General features: G+C 35.2%; 1 protein-coding gene across 9 annotated transcripts in view; it reads left to right on the top strand.

Annotated features, from left to right (window-relative positions):
- Positions 1-14,833, top strand: part of PCDH7 (protocadherin 7) — a 424,505-nt gene that overhangs the window by 183,581 nt on the left and 226,091 nt on the right. For 3 of the 9 annotated variants that reach the window (XM_058722893.1, XM_058722890.1, XM_058722896.1), the window contains one exon: positions 7,576-7,768. The exons of 1 other annotated variant lie outside the window; for it this stretch is intronic. In XM_058722893.1, coding sequence (XP_058578876.1) covers positions 7,576-7,768 — 193 coding nt within the window. Of the gene's footprint in view, positions 1-7,575; positions 7,793-14,833 lie in introns of all 9 variants that reach the window. 5 more of the 9 variants (XM_058722891.1, XM_058722889.1, XM_058722895.1 and 2 more) reach the window with 2 other exon arrangements.

Raw genomic sequence — 14,833 nt, 5'->3', positions numbered from 1 at the left:
AGTTAATTTTCTCAGTGTTTCAAGTTATAAATGCTACATGTTATTATGCCAGTGCTTTCAAAAAGGGAGTGGTTTTATGAGTCTCTAAAATTTAAAAAAAAATTAATGAATCTGCAAGATGAAATAGAAATTGTGGTAGTTATCATACCTTTAGTAAAACTTGACATCAGCTTTCTAGACAGTAAAAACAAAACAAAACAAAACTTAAAAAAATTTTTTTTAATGTTTATTTATTTTTGAGACAGAGAGAGACAGAGCACGAACCGGGGAGGGTCAGAGAGAGGGAGACCCAGAATCTGAAGCAGGCTCCGGGCTCTGAGCTGTCAGCACAGAGCCCGACGTGGGGCTCGAACTCAGGAGCTGTGAGACCACAACCTGAGCCGAAGTCGGACACTTAACTGACTGAGCCACTCAGGTGTCCCAAAACAAAACTTTTTTTAAGAAAATTCCTTCAATCATCTTATGAATGTGAAATGTATTGACCTGACCTCCTTTGAACCTTCTGAAGAAGAGTAGGGTGATATCTGGTCCCAGCTCATATTTGAAGTAGAAATTCTGGTAACATCTCGTGTGACCTGTAAACCTGTTATATTGCCTAGATTTAGGTTTACTGTTTGGCAATTTGCGTTATCAGCTATAGAGATGCAATTTTAGAGAAAAATAATGAATCAAATGTTCATCACATTTTCCCTTCATGAATGCTTTATGCCCATTGCCATAATGTCATTAGAATGCAAGCTTTATTTCTGTAATCAAGATATAGTCTAGGGGCTCCTGGGTGGCTCATGGTTGAACTTCTGACTCTTGATTGGGGCTCAGATCATGCTCTCATGGCTGTGAGATCGAGCCCTGCATTGGGTTCTGTGCTGGGTGTGGATCCTGCTTGGGATTCTCTCTCTCTCTTTCTGCCCCTACCCTTCTTAAATTCCCTTCCTCTCAAAAAAAAAAAAAAAAAAAAAAAAAGGAAAAGAAGATAAAGATAAAGATAAAAATATAGTCTAACTCCCTTCCTCATCAAGCAGGTTATATTTCTCCTAATCCCAAGTTTACTGATATATCAGTTCTAACATCTGTTCACATTTTCCAGAAAAAAAAGAGTATCAAAAATATTAAAGAGCAAATGCATGTATTGAATACGTTACATTGTGTACCCCACAGCACCGAATTTAAATCCTTATTTTCTGTGTTTGTCCTTTCCAGTCTGTGAGATTAATCTTATAGGGAAATGTTTACTGCATTCACACACCTCTTACCCCAGGACTCATGAGCATTTCCAAAAAATAGGGGAGGGAAGAAAAAGGCAACCACCTTGGGCTCCCCACAGCCTGCGTATAGAAGGTAGAAGACCTCTCCATTACATTTCTGCCCATTTCCCATTGGACCTCTAGATTTTCAGAAAATGAAGTGAATAAAATTATATAAAGAGTGGAGAATGCTTCTTCTAAGTCTTTAGGACTTTAAATCAATGCCAACTCTGATGCCTTTCCATCAACTGGGGCCTGGGATAAGGAGGAAGATACATCTAATGCCTTAGGGATTGCATGTTATCTGGAGTTACCTTTGAATATATTTGCAATGACCTCTAAAATATCTGAAAAGTCCCTGTAGTAGGACGTGGCTTCCAGTGAAATTCTCCTCTGTGTCATAATTGGAGGAACAATTAGTTGATAAATGACATTCCAAAAGAAGTGACTGCAGAGACATTCATGCCCAATAGATGATTAGATTCAAACACCTTTTGAAAAAATGGCATCCTTGTATGCACATATTTATTTTATAAGCAGCTTGCATTTGAACAATAAAAGCACCGCATTAACAGGAGAATTAGATTTGAAATTTCATATGAATTTTTAAAATTCTATTTAGAAACTTTGTGGATTACTGAACAAGTTCTATATTAAAACAACAACAACAACAACAACAACAACAAAACAATACAAAAAACCAAACAGACAAGAAAAGAAAAAAGCAAAAACCTAAAACGTAAGAAAAGATATCACTCTAGTTATACAGCTTTGGCCTCAGCTATGATACCGTTTATAGTTCCCTCTCTGAGGGAGCTTAAGGTTTTTATTTTGTAAACCATCTGATTATTTCTCAGAGAATTTAAGTTAGTAAGGGGCAGGTATCGTTATCTCCAGTTTAGACCCTGAGACTAAGGCAAAAGAACCAAAAGGTCAGCTAACTTGATTGAGGTCAATAGTGAAACTATAGAGGTGTTTGGAATAAAATCCTTTCCTTTTTCTGTTATTTCCAATATAACATTTTTTTTTTCTCATTACACACACGCATACCATACATCCTGTTACTCAACATGTTTTACTGTTTACCTTGCCTTTGTAATTTTATTTTTAATTTCTTTTTTTAATTCTTAGTTTACTTATTTCTCTGATTTCATTCATTCCTATTGTACCTTATACTACGGGGCTTTTAGCTGTGCCTTCAAACATTGACCTTAAAGCAAATGTTTTCAGAAAAAAAATGAAGAAAGATAGAACTGTGCATAAATAAACAAAACTCTTTGCACAAACCTTTTTCTTTTAACTGTAATCCTCTTATGTCCTATTTTGAAAATTAATAGCCTATCCCCACTTTTTCAATTTCTCCTTAGAAGGCTCCACCTACAAACCGTTCCTTTGCAATGCCTGCCCTAAATCCTAAGCAAGTTTCATGGCATATTTTTGTATCTCCATTTCATTGGAAACCTAATTATATTATACTTGATCTGTTTTTATATACACACCTATACGATTTTGAGTTTTTTTAATTTGTAAAAGCAATATTGGGACATCCTTAAAACCCTGAGAGATAATGAATATAAAGCAAATGTACGTATAGTGAAATAATGAGTAAATCCAAGCATCCAGACATTCTAACGCCTTGCTGCCCATTGCCATTGATGTTTTTTTCATAGTTCACTTTTCCTTGGCACAATTCTCTGCCGCCAACATTTCTCCTTCCTACTCCTTTGCATGAAATGATCTAAACACATCTTCAATCTCACTTATTCAATTAGAGCATTCATTTGCCTCCATAAAATCTCCGATTACCACTCCCTCTTGTGTGTAATTGTCGCGCATTTTCCACTCAAAATTTTTGGAATGCTTTTCTTGAAGACCCTTTTCTTGCATTACTTTTTTAATTTTTGAACACATCTTCACAATTTCAAAATGCTAGAAGGCTGACAGTTTTTTTCTCCTCTTCTTGTGCTTTTTCCTGTTTTAGAAAGACCAGCTTGTCTTTGCAAGACAAGAAATCATTTACCACTCTGGACAGAATAATACAAAGCTCAGACACTTCAGGTCACCAGATGTCTTCATGTCCATACTTTCGCACCCCAAGATGAAGCCATGGTTCTACTCAATCTCCAGAGAAACTTTATCAAGGAATACTTAAAGGACCACCTGGCTTCCTGGGCAGTTTGTCTTTTTGACTGCTTTCAGTTGCAGGGTTTCTCCTTCCTCTCTGTGCCTCTTCATTACCCAGTGGGACTTTATAAACTACTGATATCCATTCACACTCTGAACACTGATTCATTGAGTTTAAGTCGAAGCCCTGTACTGGCTTGGTGCTTTTTGACAAGTTCTCTGGGCCATTCTAAGGCATGTCTAGGTTCAAGAATCCCCATGTAAACCACGCTACTCCAGAGTATCAATAATTAACTAAGTGATAGTTATATATATATATATATATATATATATATATATTCATGTATATGTATGTATATATATGTACATATCTATATAATGCATATTCATTCTCTGTGTCATGCCACACAGTCAACACAGTGCTTTCCATTTTTTATTGAGTCGGCATTTCGAGAATCTATAAAAAATGTGATTTCTTTACCTTAGCTTCTGCTATAAAACCTATCTTCTCAAAAGACCCAAACTGGTGATGAATGATGGTATGTAAATACTTGTCTATCTGCCCATTTATTTGTCTCTCTATCTCTATCTTGTATCTGTCTATCTATCTATCTATCTATCTATCTACTATTTATCTATCATCTGTCTATCCATCTAATCTGTGTGTCTGATTTACCATTGGAACAAAACCTTAACCCTTGCATTAATGGGTTTTCCTTCAGAATTTAGGATTCTGCACTAATTTGTTCACATAGCCAACTTAAATACTTTGCCAGAAGAATTTTGTTTTCAAAAAACATCAAAATAGACCTTGAAATAGTAATGTAATGCTGATATTGTTGGTATTGCTGAATTGTAATGGAATATTTTAAAATGTGGTTAAAAATGACGGATGGGGGGGGCGCGCCTAGGTGGCTCAGTCAGTTAAGCGTCCAACTTTGGCTCAGGTCATAATCTCATGGTCTGTGATTTCGAGCCCTGCAACAGGCTCTGTGCTGACAGCTCGGAGCTTCAGATTCTGTGACTCCCTCTGCCTCTGCCCCTCCTCCGCTCGTGCTCTGTCTCTCTCTCTCAAAAATAAATAAGCATTAGGGGCGCCTGGGTGGCGCAGTCGGTTAAGCGTCCGACTTCAGCCAGGTCACGATCTCGCGGTCCGTGAGTTCGAGCCCCGCGTCAGGCTCTGGGCTGATGGCTCGGAGCCTGGAGCCTGTTTCCGATTCTGTGTCTCCCTCTCTCTCTGCCCCTCCCCCGTTCATGCTCTGTCTCTCTCTGTCCCAAAAATAAATTAAAAACGTTGAAAAAAAAAAATTAAAAAAAAAAAATAAATAAGCATTAAAAAAAATGATGGATGGGATTTTTCATGATTCATTGTATGATACTCTCTGTTTTGGATTTTTATTGTCAGTTATTTTTGTTTCATCCATTAGGTGTTATTTATTTATTTATTTTAGTTTTCTACACATACAAAAAGCATTCATGAATCCAGACATTTTTTATTATATAAATAGATCTTAGTATTTTAAATTTAAAACAGCTTTCTTTTCATCATTAAATTTAATATGTAACCTAAAATAATTCATGGAAATTAAAATAGTCACAGAAAATACACAGATTCATAGAACCTGTTAAACTGTACATGATAGAAAAATAATTATCTTATTTTTGACATTTTTTGTTACAAACATAACCTATCACCCCTGTGCTGTCCTACTACTACTTTGGTGGAACCAGCATTTAATTACAGATTCTGAGTTTACTCCCATCACGTAAACATCACCGTTTTTTCTATTTTTATATACAGATGGAATAACATTTCTCATAATTTATGATATACTTTCCTTTGTCAATTTATTAGTATGTATTAGTGTTTCTGTATTCATTTTGGTCTTTCTTCTTGGGTTAGTGAAGACTGTTTCTAAAAGGTTTGAGGGGTACCTGGGTGGCTCAGTCAGTTGAGCGCCCGACTTCGGCTCAGGTCATGATCTTGCCATCTGTGAGTTCCAGCCCCGCGTCGGGCTCTGTGCTGACAGCTCAGAACCTGGAGCCTGTTTCAGATTCTGTGTCTCCCTCTCTCTCTCCGCCCCTCCTCCACTCATGCTCTGTCTCTCTCTCTCTCTGTCAAAAATAAATAAACATAAAAAAATTTTTTAAAGATTTAAGAATCAAGAATAGCATTGGACAGTCCTTTCTGTGTGTGTGTGTGTGTGTGTGTGTGTGTGACCCATTGCTATGTCTTGAAGTGATATGTCTGAATGACCATTACTGTCCTTTTCTAAATTCAACATTGCCATTTAAAGCTTATTGTTCAATAGTATTTACTGAATATTTTCTTTGTGCAGAACAGTGTGGTTTTAGGAAACGGTGAGTGGCCTTATTTCTGAGGTGAGACTGAGGAAATTCAGATAATTTGCAGTCATCTGGGAGTGATAAGTAGAAAAAAAAAAGTAAAAAACTTTGTGCACATAAGATAAAGCCTGGTAAATACATATCGACTTCTATATTTACTTAAAATGTAAGTTAAAACATCACAATTGTATTATTGTGAAGAAATAGAAGTATTATTAATGAAATAAGAGTAATGATTTTAGAGTTTATTGCCAGTAAATTTTGGGTCATTATCTATATCTATATCTATATCTATATCTATATCTATATCTATGCTATTTGTACTAGAAGTATTTCATAATTGTTTTAAAAATACTGTAGTTCCAATTCGGTGAAACATTATAAAGAAGAGAAATGTTTTCCCTTCATAATAGGATTCAGCAGTTCTAAACGTTTGATTTTGAATTAGAATGAAAGATAGGATTTTATAAAGATTGTCCTCTCCAAATAAGTATATGAAGGGCAAGGTACTGGGTGAGAAAAGCTAATAATGGACAATATTCCTGGCCAGTGTTCTGAGATAAAGTGAAGGGAAGATTTGTGGAAGCATGCATTTGTCTCTAGTGAAACCACTTTATAAATTTGGGGGAAATACTGTAATTCTTCTTAGCTTTCCCTTGAATAACCTACATGTGTAGATTGGTCCAATCATGACTCATGATTTGAACCATTCGTATTCAAGTTATAAGAGTGCAAAAAAAAAAAAAAGGCTTTCGACCTTTCTCACCATTTTCTGGCAACATTATTATTTTTATACCTTATATTAAAAAGCACCAGTCTGAGCTGTAAGTTTAAAAAATACATTTATGCCGTTTCCAAGTCACACACAAGTTTTCAATGGCTACAGCTATTGCCAAGAATAATCTCAGAGAGATACCACAGAACGTTTTTATATTGTTTTTCTTTTTTCCCTCAACTGTTATGTGCAGAATACTATCAATGCATGGCATTAGTTTGTTCCCTTAATGAGCCTAATTTTTTTGTTTTGTTTTGTAGCTACAATAATCTGTAAATTCTGTACATAGTAAATCTTCAGTGCAGCCAACTTTGGTGTCATAGTAACTTGTGGGATCCAACTGGATAAAAATTTACAACACTTTAAAATTACAATTTAAAGGCTGTGCGTGCGGTAACTACTTTTGAACAAACTATAAACGGTCATTGTAAGCACATACAATTAAGCTTGGGGGTTTATTTTCTGTTCCCTGGTTAAAGGAACTTTTATCTATTAGTTCAATGCTACCCTTACAATCTCAGGGTCAATGGTAATATTTTTAATAAGAAGAAAAACAGGAATGTATTCCTATCTCCTAACAGTGTACCTAAATTCCTATTTATTAGTTATCCCTTTAATAGTTTGAGTCAACTGCCAGAACACTCATTTTAAAACCATTGTATCATACAGACAGAGTTTTTAAAAATGAATGCCTACAATGATTATTTCAATGTGTATTGCCTTCCCAAATCAGTGACACTTGTGTTAGAGTCTATTTGTGAAGTCTATTTGAAGTGAAGACTACAGAATAGAAGAAGGTTGAATACATAGTACTAACATAGAGTTAATTGTGTATTTTAGTGAAATTGCTGTTTTCTTATCTCTGTTGCAGAAAGGGAATTTTCAGGGTTTTTTTTTTCCACAATGAAAATGAAATTCTAGGCACTGCCTCAGATAACACAGTTAACCAAATAGATTTGAACATTTCTAACCATTTTGTATTGAATGAGTCGCCAGTAGTCCTTGATGTATGTCGTTTATGTGTTTTGTAATAAGATCGTTTACAATCTTACACTTTAGTGACATTCAGAATCTTTTCTTTTGCAGCCATTTCGTAGAGTGACGTTTTCTGTTGTGAGTCAGCCTCAGGACCCACATCAGGGGTCACTGCAGAGTTGCTATGACAGCGGGCTGGAGGAGTCAGAGACACCAAGCAGTAAGAGTTCATCAGGGCCAAGGCTGGGTGCCCTTCCACTCCCAGAGGACAGCTACGAAAGGACCACGCCGGATGGCAGTGTTGGTGAGGCAGAGCATATGGAAAATGGTAGGGGCAAACACAGCATCCACACACATAATCACGCTAGTGAGCCATAATAAGTAGACTCATGAGGCTCAGTCTAAATCCAAAACAAAATAGCTGACACTAAAACTATTGTACCTAAAAAAAATAAATATTTGCTAAAGTCCAGAAATACCAAATAAAGGAACATAACTGTATAGATAAAATTCACCAAACTTGCACCATCATTTTCAAACAACCTGTCATAAGTAAACACATTTACAAATAAATCAGACTACTACCTTCTATGAAAAAAAACCCAAAAAACTAAACTAAATTAACTCATAATACCTAAACGATAGAAACTGAGAAAGGTCTTGTGTTATTGTTTTCTTCTATTCATTTTTGTCATGCAACTATTTCTTCAACTGCAATTGTCCAGCCTCAGTGAAAGGAAATGACAATAAACACACTTGGCTCAACTCTTTCTTTTCTGACGTATTCAGTAAAGCGTTTTGGAACCTCTCCTTTTGAGTGATAGCTGAAATGGAGTCAAACAAGAACGATGATATCTTATTCTCAAAAAATAGATTGTAAATACTATTAGAACTCCTTGTCATTTAATTATAAGGTTTTCTTTTTCTTCTCATTTTTGTGCAAGGGAAAGAGAAGAAAGCAAATTTTAGGACTCCATATTCTTACCCTTTTGTGAGATGATTCTCATAACTACCACAATTGGCCTTCTCTACACTTTCTTTATGTTATAAAGTTAGACTGCAGATAGTTCTTATAAACTTTTCACATCTGTTTATGTTTCCCCCAAACGGGTGATTTATTTTTTGGATTTCAGGTTATAAGTACATGTCTTAGGAATAGCTTTGTGTCAAATGATGGAACAGGAAAGTTCATACTAATTTTATGATTATTTCAAATGTAAAAAGAGATTTGGTTATATGTAAGTGAAGGAAGGGGGATCACACACATTATATCTCTGGTGAACACTTGAAATGGATTTGCCTTTCACCATCCCATCCCCCAAGTGAAATAAGACATTCTAACTTTTGTTATACACTGGTTTCTTTAGTGATGGTATGCAAATAGAGCGTATTAATTCAGGGGAATCTGATTTTTTTTCTGGAAGTTTACCTATGAATATTAAAATCCAACCTGAGAGCGTAATAGATGACAAGTGAGCCCAAGTGAAATTATGGCTAAACTAAATCATGTTAAATAATTAGTTTTCTACATTGTTATCTGGGTGAGAAGATATGATATCAGGATCTGTTGATGGATATCCCTCTTGATGAACAATCCAGAGTTATATGGCATTTGCCTTATGGCTATAAAGGCATGCTTATCTGTGTGTATGGAGGTGTATGCTTATGTGGATGGGAGTTTGATGTGCTTTTTAAGAATTAACTATTTTCAGTATCATTTTAAATGACTACCAAATTTTGGTATAAATTACATTGCTGATGAATATATTTCTAAGGCAAATATGTTTGAAATGCTTTGCACAAAAGTAATAATTAAGCTAAGATACTATAATAATATTACACATACACACACCTAAGAAGGAAGGAAGGATTGATTTATTTTAAGGACATTCCTATATCTGTGATTACTTTTTGATGTTATCTTTTTATTTGTGTTTAAAAAAGTATTTATCTCACTCTCAGCAACCATATGTATAAGGAAGTCTTTATTTTTGGATGTCAGCTATATTAACAGAAAGGATTTTGCATCATTGGCATTATAATCACATTTTAATGTTATTTTTCTGTTTTTTTGAGTTTAAGGGGATTTGACCTTTAAAATAAGAAAGAAATGATGAGTAAGAAACATAATTATATATGACAAACACATTATCAGTTACTTTTTAGGAAACATACATGTCATGGAAAACTTAACAGGTGAGCTTGTTAAGAAACTAGAAAGTTTACTGACAAACATTTCCCACATAAGGTGTTTAGTTATTTTTTGTAACCATGTTTTTAGTCTTGTCATCAGCAAAGACCATCATAATAGAACTGATTTTTCTGATTTTGTATGTAACTGACACTTGAAATTCAGTTTTATGTAATCATTTGTCATCTGCCAGCCGTGATTCATGTTAGTCTTGATCTATAGGTAATGACAGAAGAAGATGTGATTCACTTTGGGTGATCCAAATGTAGCAGTTGGCATTTGAATAAGTTTTGTTGGGACCAAGTTTTCAGTCTACTATCTAGTCATAAAGTACAATTGTATTGCTTGAATTCTGGTAATTTCATCTTCAATATTAATGGACCATTCTGACATAAATAGAATTGGAATTGAAACCTGTCAAGTATTCATTTGTCACCTTTAATTGGAATCCAGGTAATCTGCAACGTTTTGCTTGGCTAGGTTTTAATCAGGATTTGTATTGGATTTTCTATGAAAATACCATTTTGGATGCTGTCCTAGTTCCTAATTATTATTACCTCAAATGTTTTCCTTGAATTTTAACCCATGTGAAATAATGTAGTTATAACTGATTTTTGGATTAACTTTCATTGTAAAGTTTAGAAGATAATTTTCCAGTGCAAAAACAACATTCCAATGTCACGACGTGACCTGGGTATACGCTAGAAAAGCTAATGATAAAAATAAGTTGTCACAGATGATTTAGTAAGGAAATAACTAAAAGTAACTGAAATAACTAAAAGGAAAATTTAAGTAGATAAGTAGTGAAATGCACTTATGTTTTACAAAAGCTTTTATTTGCTTCCTATACTTTAGTGTAATAAACACAATTTTATAAAGAGGGCTTGTGGATTAATAACTTTTATAATAAGCTTTAGCCTACATTCCAACCCACCTTACTGTCAAATGATGAATGAGGTTTTATTCTCTTATTAGCTTAGGAAAAAGAATACACTGTAAGAATAAACATAATTTCGTGAAACCTGAATCTAATAATTAGAATGAGTCCCACCATTTTAATAATTTCAGACCCAGGGTACTTATATCCATGGGTCTCTGGAAAGCGGTAATGAAAACGGTATCATTAAAAAGTATTTTAAGGATTGTTTATGAATTATACATTAATTTATGAAAAAGATCACTAATATATTTTCTTTTCTCTTTATTATTATCAATAGTATGATTATTTCAGGTTGATCTTTCGGTAAGATTGGGGAAATTGGTTATTTATTATTTCAATAAAATATTCCTAACAGGATAAGGTATTTTAGAATAGGGAGCTCATGATAGGAAGTTTAGTAATGATAAAATACTTGATAATGACATGTTAAAACAATTGGAAACCTACTGCAATAAATTCATAATTCAAGTGAAACCCAAATAGTAAGCTTAAAACCATCATCACATTAGGAGCATACGTTGACTATGCAAGAACTTGCCCTTTTCTACATTAGGCAGTTGTCATCAGACTTTCTCACAGAGTGGTATTTAACCTTCGCTTTAGCTCTATTGTCACTATTTATCTTGACTTTTGAATTAATGCCATAGTCATCTTTTTCTTCCCACTCACCCCCAGAATTACCTTTGCAAGTTAATTTGGCTTTGTTATATATCATGCAACCATATATAGTGTTCAACAATTCAAATATAAGAAATATTTGACCTCCAATCCCAATTTTGCCATTATGAAGGGGTAGGTCACAAACTCCTTCTGGATCTGCTACTAATCATTTGTAAGGCAGTTAACAGAATTAACTCTAAAATCTTACTCAGATCCAACAATCTGTGATTTTTTCTTACATCCCATTTTTCTTCTATGTTTTACTTTCCAAGTCAGAAAAAGTACTTTGGGTCTCTCAGTGAGATGGCAAATGAATTTGAAAATTTGTGCTAATGTGAGCAGGGAAGAATTCTAGGGCCTTCCTTGCGACCTACAAAACGTGCATTTTAATAGTAGTAATGCATGTATGAGATAAAGAAGTCAAGTGAATGAAATCGTGTGATTTCTGACTAGGTGAGTAGAAACGTTGGTACCTAGCAGGTCAAGTGGGAGACAATTTTAGAGCCTCCCTCAAATCACACCATGCAAGAGCCATCTGTAGATTTGATCTGGCCCTGGGTGTAATGCCCTTCAAAACATTAGTTGTAATTAAGTGATCTCACAATAGAATGAACACGTTTACTTTCTTGCTTGACCACGTACTCTGATCAGAGTAAGAATGAACAAAAGGTAGAAAATAGTATTTATTTTCCTCTAGGTAGACCTCCGAATAGTATAACATAGACGTAAATTAAAACTGGAAAATAGCAGTTGGTCTGTAAGGCAGATTTCACAAACTTAAATAAAGTAAAAAAAAAAATTGACCACGCTAAATGCCTAATTAATTTTCTGCCACTTTATGTTCTCAGATTTTTAAAAGATCATTTTGATATTTATACACTAATATTTTTGAGCGTACCCCCACTTCCAAGCTCTCTTACATTTTCAGAATTATATGTTAGGCTTAATCATTGTTTTAGTCATTCCCCTCACTCCACATGTGTTCAATAGGGTTTAGAGTACATTGTTTTTGATGGTTAGAACATGGTACAGTCCATCACGAAGCCATCTTGTATATGCTATGTGCTTGTCCTTTGATTTCAGAAATAAATGACAGTATATGTGAAATACCAATTGGAAATCAAGTACCATTTTTATATGAACAAGGATAATGAGGATGGAGACTAACCTCATAATTTGGTGTGGGATAAAGGGTTTCCTCTCTGCTTTTCTCCCATCTACCCAATTTCCAATTCACCTACCCAATGGGGGTCACTTTTCGGGTACCCCCATCTAGTCACTGTTGGTTTGTACTGTTTTCATTTAGACTAAATTAAATAACAAGTCAGTCTCCCATCTTTCCAAAGATGTCCAAATACTTGTTAATGGCAGGAGCGTAATCTCTCAAAACAAATGCCCCCCCTATTTTTTTTTTTTTCCTTTAGGAAGACACTCACACACCCTGGAAAGGATGCATTTCCATGGTTCTGTTTTTCAGTGTGGCACTCTTGTTGCCAGAGTTGGATTGCATTTTCTCCTCTTCTAGTCATCTGTGAAATGGCTTTGCGCCTCTCGAGGATCCCCAAGTCCACCATGCCCCCACTTTTGTAGGGCTTTACTCAGTTGTGCTTTTTCGTGGTGATTAGAGACAGCAAGTAATTACAGACGTTGTCTCCAGTCAAGATGTGGGCTGCGGAAGCTTTCCAGTAAACGAGCAGCACAATCCAAAAGAATCCAAAGAAGATACTGTCCTAGACAAGAAGCAACGTTGTCTGTAGAATATAGTGGTTTAAAAAATAGGCTTTGCAACCAGATGACATCGGTTTGAATTCTGGTTTGTCCTCTTAGTAACAGTGCAGTTTTCTGACCTCTCTTAACCCCGCTTCCTTCAATAGTAAATCATTCTATTGTGGGAGAAACTAAATGAAGTAATAGCACCTAATAATTTATACTTAAATAATGGGTAGCAATAGTTTCACCATATGAACTGATGATAGAATTATTTACTATGATTCAAATAGTAACGGGAAGTAATTTTGATTATTGACTTTAGGCAGATTTTACATAACACAATAGCTTAATCATGAAAGCATCAGATATGTTTAAGTATATCAAGGATCTGAAATGAAAGGAAGGGAGGATTCTATCCTCTGGCATCAAATCAACCCCACTCTCTGTGCTCTTCACCTTTCAAGGTGGGGATACGTCATCATTACTTCCTATATTCCATTCTCACTTTTAAAATCTTCTTACATTTATGCTCAGGGTTCCTGTTGAATGCGTATTCTTCAGGTGTGTATTTCCCTTTGAACTGCTCTAAAATATTCACACTGACAGGGAAAACAAGCTGAAAAAAGTGACCAATTAGTATGCTTACCGAACTCTCAGCCCTTTCTTTTTTAATCTCAGTATTAATAATTAACACCGATAAAATGTGTGGCCATATTACCCTTTTTATTCTAATTTGGTCCTTTAAAACTGGATCACTCTATTGAGCCCTTATGACATTTGAGGACAGAATGAGCTCTCATCAAATCTCAAAGTGACTTTAGAGGTCAGTTAGTGTCTTTGTTGCCTTCAGACTCTCAAATCAATTTGCTTATCTGAATTCCAGCACACTTGTCAGATAATGCATTCCACGCGTAGCTCCTTATTTAGTCAGGGTATTATCTCCGTATTTTTTGCATCCTTTTTTTTTGCAGATAGACTTTTCTGATTTTTCTCTAGAGTTATGTATAAAAAATTTGATGTTGCTGACATATGACAACACTCTTAAGCATCTTTTATGTGTCAAAGAAATGGTAGAATTTGTCTGTAAAGTGTAGTTAACCCTCAACCTCAGAAGTTAGTCCACTTATTGAGAAACTGCTTCACTTGAGTATTCTTCTTTGAGGATAAAACACACTCTGTTGTTATCTCTTCTATTGCAGCTATTTAAAAAAATAATGTTTATTTATTTTTGACAGAGAAAGAGACAGAGTATGATCAGGGGAGGGTCAGAGAGAGAGGGAGACACAGAATCTGAAGCAGGCTCCAGGCTCCGAGCTGTCAGCACAGAGCCCGGCACGGGGCTCGAACTCACAGATCGAGAGATTATGACCTGAGCCGAAGTCGGATGCTCAACCAACTGAGCCATCCAGGCGCCCCTATATTTTTTTAATTTATGAAAAGCATTATCTTTTTAAGTAAAGCAAAGTGGAATATTATCCCTGTCTCTTGTTTAATGAGGTAATTATATACTGACAAATCTGTGGTTATTCGTTTGATTCAACAAATGTGTTGAAAATAAAATATGACCAAGGTTCTCTGAGGAAGTTGAAATGAATGAGAAAGAATCTCTGACTTCATGGTACAAGTCCTTATGTTGGGGCGATACAACCTCGATTTCAAAAACTTCACTATAATGTGAGAGGAGGAAACTCATTAGAGGAGTTCAGAGCAGTGAAGTACAGAGAAGGGAGAGGAAAAATATACAGATGAAATGATTTCAAATGCACTTATTGGAATTTTTACATTATAAATAACTTCTTGGGCTGGGAGAAGGCCTTAAAATGTTATCTGCATTGTACCCTCTCTTTCTCCCTACCCATTTCTACATC

Source organism: Neofelis nebulosa, chromosome 3 (genome assembly GCF_028018385.1).
Source record: "Neofelis nebulosa isolate mNeoNeb1 chromosome 3, mNeoNeb1.pri, whole genome shotgun sequence".
Classification (NCBI taxonomy): Eukaryota; Metazoa; Chordata; class Mammalia; order Carnivora; family Felidae; genus Neofelis; species Neofelis nebulosa.
Note: the sequence above shows the minus strand (reverse complement) of the source record. Positions and strands in the feature narration are given on the sequence as shown.